This window comes from Vigna angularis, chromosome 7 (assembly GCF_016808095.1).
Source record: "Vigna angularis cultivar LongXiaoDou No.4 chromosome 7, ASM1680809v1, whole genome shotgun sequence".
NCBI classification, from domain to species: domain Eukaryota; kingdom Viridiplantae; phylum Streptophyta; class Magnoliopsida; order Fabales; family Fabaceae; genus Vigna; species Vigna angularis.
In genome coordinates, this window is record NC_068976.1 from 20,060,693 (window position 1) to 20,069,741 (window position 9,049).

Genomic DNA, 9,049 nt, shown 5'->3' on the forward strand with positions numbered 1-9,049 from the left:
TAAATTAAGAAAGACCTCACATTATCGCTATTAATTTTCTAATTATCATGTATAAGGTAAGTAGTTATATTTGTAAATATTACTTTATATTCTCTTAATATTATTAGTTTTATTATATAAGTTACCATGCCCATAAATACACAAATGATATCACCAAAAAAATACACACTCATTCTCTCTTAAAAGATTAAAACTTTTTTTACTTACTTAGTGTTATAGCTATTTTCTAGGTGGATATCTCCTTAAGTTTTAGTTCTTAAGAACACACATAAAAAATTTTCAATTCACTCAAGTTTTGTCACTTGTTCGACTGTAGTAAGAATAGTTCTAATATTATTTGTTGGATCAAACATAAATCACTTAAATTAGAAATTATATTTGATAACCAAAATGTTATAAATCATTAAGTTAGAAATTATATTTAATAACCAAAATGTTATTCTTTTTACTTGAAAACGTAAAATTTAAAGGGTCACCGTTTAATTGTGACTCAATTAATCTATTATATGTCACACTATAATTGATATTACCTACAATAATATTTATTTTAATAATTATCCTATCTAGAATTAAACTTTTAAATTGTGACTCAATTTATCTAATTTAGGTCACGAGACGTATGCAATCCAAAACACATTAGAGATAAAATTATACTGAACTATGATAATTTTTATATGTGAATTTGAAAAAATATTTAAGAAGAAATATTGTGTTAATAACTCAATAATTCTTTAATAAAAGAGAGGTGGTTGGAGTTGGAGGGTGTGTTTTTTTTTGCTTTCTTTCGGTTCAACACTCAACATGGGTTTTAGGTGCACAAAATGGAGAATTCAAGAACTCAAAGTAGTCGGCAGAGTCGTGTTCATGTTAGCCAAATTAAGTAAAAGGGACATATTGTTAAGAAAACTGTACTTGAGTGTTTTCTCAAGCAAGAGCCACACAAATATTTATTATATGAAACATACATTTATATTTGGCACACATACGTGTATTCAATTAATTTAATTAATATTTTGTACATCGAATGGAACTTTTTTTTCTTAATAAGTCAAAACTGTTTGTCAACTTGCATCCCCCAATTTTGACACTAAACTTTAAAAGTCTTACACAATAATAAGGTTAGATGCTTCTACACTTAAAATCTGGATTGGTCCTATCTTAGGTCGGTATAAGTTCCACTTATATATACTGTTCAATTTCTTAATAATAACTGCAACTATACATTTCATTTCATATCATTGAATATATGCTACACGAAAACTAGTGAAAATAAAATCACAAAAGTTTCATAAATTTATTTTCTTAAAAGTGTCAATATTTTTTTTATAACATCTAATATTGTCAAGGTTTGTGAATAGTTTTTGTTTACATTTAAATAGGGTTCAAGGTCTCCATTCCACGTGCTTCTTTTTTATCAAAGTGCGCAACGAATGACTCAACTTTCCTTTTCTGATCGGTTTAACAAGAGGTGACCTGCAAGAAAACACTCTGACGCTCAAGTCAGTGAGGTGTTCTCCAAGGTTTTTATATATCTCAGAAAATCAGACTTTACCTGGTCACTAGTTATGTATTTACAGGCTTTGTAATTGTCCAGCCCATTGAATGTCATTTAATGCAATATATTTTGTGCCTCACCATTTGCTAATTTCCTTATATCTAGCATAATCTGCCTAATATCACTTGTTGATTAGCCACAAATGCAATACGCTTATTACCCATTAATGCCACTGAATATCTGCCGATCCGTTCCTTCCTATTGAAGGTGTTGACCACTTCCGATCAGTAAAGTGTTTTTAATTAAAATCCTGAGATTTTAGAATAATGATCATACACTTATAATAATATGTTAGAAAGAATCCCATAATAATGGAAAATGTATAAAGAGCATCAGTACAAAAGGTAACGTTTACGTTGGTGACCGTTTAACCGAACACGTTCCTCGAGTTACTAATTTTCAAAAGGGTGTTGCTCCCTCCACCACCCCAAGTGCTTCTACACCTCCCCACAATTTTCTTTTATTCCAAAAATACTCTAAACCTTCCCATTATTTTCTTTTATTCTAAAAATACCTTACACCTCCCCACTATCCTCAACAATCTTTCTTTTTCTCTCTCTCTGCATTAATGGAGCATTCATATGGCTTAGATTTAAACTTGTGATATATTGCGAAATATATAAAATTCAGAGGAAACTTCAATATTAGTGTTTCTACCACTCTCATTTTATAAACTTAAAAGTTAGATGCAAATATAAAATAATAAACATAATAATATTAATAGTAAATAATACGTTATTATTATTATTATATACTAACTTTATAATGACGAAAGAACTAAATAAATTCCAAATCTTTAACAAATAACTTTTCTTTTATATTTGAAGTATTTAATAATATTTTTATATTATTTATCTAATAAATTAAATATTTTATTCAAGTTATTTGAGTCAAACATGTCAGTAAGTTAAAACATAATATAATGTTAAAAATTATAGATATTAAATGTAAAAAAAAAACACATATATATAAACATTTTTCTAGAAATTTAGAACAAAATTTTACCATTTATTAAGTAATTTGAAGAAGAAAAAAAATATTGAGCAATGAAAATAAGATTGAATCAAATTTATTTAAGGGAAAATGTAAATAAAATTTTGCAATATATCACAAGTTTAAATCTGAGTAATGTGAATGCTTCATTAATGTAGAGAGAAAGAGGAGTAGAGTATTTTTGGAATAAAAGAAAATAGTGGGGAGGTGTAGGAGCACTTGGGGTGGTGGAGGGAGCAACACCCAAAAAACTAATAGTTTGGGCCCAATATGAGAAATGTTCGCAGGCTGAAGTGGTGGATGAGCCCATTGAGCCAGAAACACATATGCTTATCGGCCCATAAATTTGGCCCATTTTCATCAATAAACCGCTAACCTCTTATGCTTAACAATGTATCCTGGAATAACACTAGGCTGAAAGCTTGCATATTGTGCTCTAAAAATTAAAATGAATCTGTAATTATTGCTAAAAGAAAATTTTGAATGAAAATTTTCATGTTATTTTTTTTAATTACCTTTTCACACACTTCCAGTTTACTGTTTTATTTATCATTGGTCTTTTGGATTTCTTTTATTACATGGTTTCCTAAATGCTCTCAAAGGTACTGTACTCGTTACTATGGTTTTTATATATATAAAACAAGAATAAAAGTTATCTACAGTACTATAAATATTAATTTTTATTAATAATTAGAGTTTAATATAATTTTTTGTTTTAAAACTTGCATTTCAGCAATGTGAAATACTAATTCTAATTACAGAACCCAAACAACAATAATATATAATTTTAGTAAAAAAAAACTTTATAATACTCTATACGTTTATACGTTTATACTCATGCTTGAATCTCTTTACCAGGTTATAAAATTGATTAAAAATAACTAAAATCATACCGTTTCATTAATTTTAGTCAAAGAACCAAATTTATATCATTACAAAATGCAGTTAAATTAAATACCATAAAATAATCTTAATTATTTCTTAAAACTTTTTATATCAGTAACAGTTACAACAAGTGATATTAATATATACTATATAGTAAACGGATAAAAACACGTGAAAGAAAAGAGGGAAAGTTTGAAGAATGGGAAGAATAATCATTGAACAGGAATTTTTAGTGTACATATAATTTCATGTTTAAGATTTTTAATTATAGGTTGGATTAAATAAAAAAAGAAAACGTTTTATGGCTGTTGAAAGAAAATAATTTGAATGACAAAATTAGTTTCCCTACTGTTGAAAACATTAAATTGCGGAAAAATTAACCCTAACATGTTTTTCACGCGCCACGTTTCAGAGTACAATGGTTGACAAACAAAAGGAGAGACAAAAGAGAATACAGAAAAACTATGAAAACGACATGGTAAAATTGTAAACCCAACACTGAGCAAACCATATATAAAGAGAAAGAAAGGTACAATGGAAGGAGAGAAAGATTGAAAAGAGGGAGAAATGAAGAAAGAGAAGGTTCACATACGGTATTTGGCACCTTGTATTTGGTTACTACTCTCTCTCACTACAATCTTCCTCCCTTTATGTGAGTCCTTCAATTATGGCCACGCCCTGTCCCAGAGCCTACTCTATTTCGAGTCACAGCGTTCAGGACGCTTACCCTACAACCAAAGGGTCACCTGGCGTCACCATTCTGCCCTCACCGATGGCCTAGAACAAGGGGTACCTGCTCCATTGCTTCCTATAACATCCAAACCTTAAACCGTGTTTTGTTCTATGTTCGTTTTTTTGGGTTTTCTTTTCACTGTTCCAACATTATGGTTCTTGTTTTTGGGGATTTTTAGGTGGACTTGGTGGGAGGGTACTATGATGCAGGGGACAATGTGAAATTTGGTTTGCCCATGGCCTTCACCGTCACACTCCTCTCCTGGGCTGCTATAGAGTACGGCCAACAAATCGCGGCTGCCGGCGAGTACGCTCACACGCTCGAGGCCATCAAGTGGGGAACTGACTATTTCATTAAGGCACACACACACCCCAATGTTCTTTGGGTTGAGGTATGTAATTCAATTCACTCCATGCAATTCCAGATATTTTTCATTTTTTTTTAAATTAATCATCCCACGCGCCGCCGTTGAGAATTCAATGGTTCTTCCAAATTAACAGGAGGAATCGAGGAATCGATCCTAATGTCGGAAGAGTAACGGATTCTCCTTGTTTTCCTGCCATGAACATGGAGTTTTATAACATTTGTTTAAAATTTATGAACGAGATTGTTAATGTGTTTAATGTTGGATAAACATGGATTTTACAGTCTTAGTGAAATTTCATATGGTTAATTTTTTTTTTATTAAATTAAGAGTATGATTAGACTTGCACGTGAAATAAAGATTAGTCAAGATCACATTGTCTGAAATTATTTTGTATGACATACAAAAATTTTACTCATTTAGAAAATAATGTTTGAATCCTTCTGTAACAATGTGTGTAGCCTAATTATGAATGAATATGTTTAGGTGGGTGACGGCCACACTGATCACTACTGTTGGCAGCGGCCGGAGGACATGACGACATCGCGGCGAGCTTACAAGGTGGATGCGGAGAACCCTGGTTCGGATGTGGCCGGTGAGACTGCGGCGGCATTGGCGGCGGCATCCATGGTGTTTAGGAGAACAAAGCCACATTACTCTCAACTACTTTTGCATCATGCAGAACAGGTATTTGTTTTATTGACATCATTAACTAGTTAGATTAATTTGAATTTGATGGTGAATTTGTTGTTGGTTGTAGTTGTTTGAGTTTGGTGACAAGTACAAGGGGAAGTATGATGAGAGTGTTGGAGTGGCTAAAGAGTATTATGCTTCGGTTAGTGGCTACATGGACGAGTTGCTATGGGCAGCTATTTGGCTTTATAGGGCCACACAAAAGGACCAATATTTAAACTATTTTCTGGAGAATGCTCATGACTTTGGTGGGACCACCTGGGCCATCAATGAATTCAGCTGGGATGTTAAATATGCTGGTGTTCAAGCCATTGCTTCCATGGTAACACACTTCCCAATTCCATGGTAAAAATTATTTTTAAAAAATTAAAATTTTCTCCATAGACTATAATTTAAATATATTATTTAACTCTTTAAAATAATGTAATGTGATTATCAATATCAACAATTACTTGTAACCAGTTTATAATTGAGAGTGATTTAAGCATCTATGTTAATTTTATTATGAAATAATGAAAATTGCTTACCGACATTTTCCTTACGACAGTTATCGATGGAAGAAAAGAAACACAAGCAGCACGAAGTCGTACTCAAACAGTATCGTTCAAAAGCCGAGCACTATCTCTGCGCGTGCCTCAACCTCAACAACGTGAGTAACGTGGAGCGCACCCCAGGAGGGTTACTGTACACCCGCCAATGGAACAACATGCAGTACGTGGCAACGGCGTCGTTTCTTCTCACACTGTATTCTGATCACCTCCGAGCCACACATCAGAATCTGCATTGCGAAAAGGGCGAGGTGGGTCCAGATGAGATGTTTGCCTTTGCGAAATCACAGGTTGATTACATCTTAGGTTCTAATCCAATGGGTATGAGTTACATGGTAGGATACGGTCCCGATTTCCCTCAGAGGGTGCACCATAGGGGCGCATCCATTGAATCATCAAAGGAAAACAAGGGTTTTATCGGGTGCATCCAGGGTTATGATAGCTGGTATGGACGCGTTGAACCCAATCCAAATGTACTAACTGGGGCCCTCGTTGGTGGGCCCGATATGAATGACGAATTTAAAGATGAGAGATCAAATTACATCCAAACAGAGGCATGCACCTACAATACTGCAGCTTTAGTAGGGGTTTTTGCTAGATTGCATCAATCACATGGTGATGTTTATTTATCATCTCCTTTGATAGCTTCTAGCTAATTAACGAGAAAATTTTGCTGCCCTATCAGAGAATTCTTTTCATGGCTTTTTTGCTGCCATCGTGATTTTACTATACAGTAAGATAATACAAACTATAGAATCAATAGGTGGAATAGGAAAGTGTACCCCTTCTTCTACTGGCAATTGGAATTAGTTGTTTAAGTAATGAAAGTGGGTTATGTTATGTTCCTTTGACTTGGACAATTCACAAACGTGCTTTTTTCTTTTTGTCATATTTATTATAGTTTCATTCAAAGTTTAGAATTTGAATTTATCATTTGGAATACAAAATAACGTCAAAAAGAACAGGTGAGTCTAATGGTAGTATAGTCACTTGCAGCCACCGACACAAAAGAGTAAGTGTAATAATAATATGCCATACTTGGAGTATGAAAGAATGGAGACAGAGATAGAAGATCCCACAAATCTGAAAAGACTGTGTTTTAAAAGATTCACGAGATTCTTGGGTTTCCTTTGTCTGCATAACTCTGCTGGTTGTCTGAATTTTTTTTCCCTTTAATTACGGTTACAAGGGCATGAGTTAAAGCCCAAAACTCTCTTTTCTGTTGTAACAGAATTTGCGGAAGGAATGGTCACATAGAAAAGCAACCTAAAACGAAAATCAAGCAGGAATTGGTGCCATGATGTTTCGGTTTTTTCAAGTCCTCAAAATTCATGCATTGGTCACTATCACAACGTTCAAAATGTGAAAACCCAGCGTAGATCATGTTCCCATTTAACGGTTTTTTTCTTCATTCCTATTTGCTTCACGCGCAATACGAGTGCGTGGTGTGTCAACTCTTCGCACTTTTACTTTGGAAAATTGTAAAGAAAGTGTCGCAAAATTAATTTTGAAACTATAATGTCATTTTTTTTAATGTTTGGTTGAGATGATAATGGGAGGATGAAGAAAAAAAATGTAATAGCTTAAATTAAGAGGATGAGAATGAAAAGTAAAAAAAGTTAATTTGATTGATATAATAAAATAAATTATAAATTAAAATATTTTTATACAAAAGATACAATTAAATATTAAATTAAAATTATTATATACCTTTTAATACAAAATTATACTCATAACAACAAATTGCAATTATTATATAAAATACTAAAGTTTATATTGTTTCATTTTATTTATTTAATCATAATATAAAAGTTAGATAGTAATAATTAATAAAATATCAATAAATAATTATTAATTACATTATATATTATAACAATTAATTATGGTATATAAGGAAAATAGCAATTGTTATATCACGTAAAATAACTGTTTATGATATATAACATAACTCTTATTATTAATTGATAATATAACTCTTGTCATTCATTAACTGACATAATTTATTATAATAAGGAAAGATGGGCAAGATTTCTGCTATTAATAATTTTTAAGGCTAATTCATCTGCTTGTTAAAAGGAGTATTATATATATTTATCCCTTTTTTTTTAAACGAATAACCAATTTATTGATATAAACAATAAAAATAGTAGCTTTTCAATCTTAGTAGGAGCTGAAGGGGACTTTGCCCCAATTTTTTTTTATGTATAAAAATAAATGAATTATTTGAAACACTTTTTTAATTTTAATATATTTTATCTACTTGAAATTTGAAAAAAAAAATGTTATATATCTATGTAAATTTTTGAAAATTTTAAAATATTTGTAGAAGATTCGTGCCTGTCATCATCTACATTAAATAAGATGAAATAAATGTTCTGAAAATTTTATCAAAATATAAATGCGAAAGTAATTATAGTAGAAGAACATTTCACAAATACTAAAAATAAATTATTGGAATATTGTGTTAACACTGAAAATTTATATTTTGTATTTTAGTGAAATGGAAATTAATATAGATTTTTTTTTTCTATCAATACAAAGGGATAGGTAATATTTCACAATATCAAATCATCAAATATCGCTATTACAAAACTAAAAAATTGAAAATAAAAGGAAATAAGTTAATTTAGTATATAATAATTGGAAATTTTAGGAGCGCAAATTTGGCCATTTAATTTGTTCTGTCTGATAAGACATAATTATTTTATGATATACAAAATTATTGATCTAATTTTTATATGCAAAAAATACTTAACAAGCAAATTACTAATTTGTAAAAATTTGTCAGTTTAATTTTGTTATAGTTAATTTTGTAAGTGAAATTTTGTTTGTGAAAATTAGATCAAAAATAAGGAATTTAAATAATTTTTTCAAGCAAAAGCAAAATAATAAATATTTTTTTATAAAATTAAAATTACATTTTAATAAAATAAAATTAGGTAGGTGGGTTAGTGGGTCAACCCGGCCCACCACGGGTTCAACCCGCATAAGTCAGGTTGAAATCTGATCCGCATAAAAAAAATATAATTTTTTCAAACTCAACTCGGCTCAAACCCATGATAAACCATATTGACTCGCGAATTGACCTATTTTGACAGCTCTATTATTTAGTTTAATCTTATTTATAAGAGCATAACTAGTAATATTACATTTACGTGTACAAGAAAAAAAAATAGGTCGTCTTTACAGGAATAAGAATTAATTAATAAAACTTATTTATATCTATACCAAAATGATTATATATATATATATATATATATATATATATATATATATAT

General features: G+C 30.6%; 1 protein-coding gene across 1 annotated transcript; it reads left to right on the top strand.

Annotated features, from left to right (window-relative positions):
* Nucleotides 1–3,991: 3,991 nt before the first annotated feature.
* LOC108337527 (endoglucanase 11) lies at nucleotides 3,992–6,645 on the top strand. The gene is made up of 5 exons (XM_017574077.2): nucleotides 3,992–4,222; nucleotides 4,345–4,557; nucleotides 5,017–5,217; nucleotides 5,291–5,545; nucleotides 5,771–6,645. Exons 1-5 carry the CDS (start codon nucleotides 4,001–4,003, stop codon nucleotides 6,425–6,427), a joined length of 1,548 nt encoding a protein of 515 aa, XP_017429566.1. The 5' UTR covers nucleotides 3,992–4,000; the 3' UTR covers nucleotides 6,428–6,645.
* The last annotated feature ends 2,404 nt before the right edge of the window (nucleotides 6,646–9,049 follow it).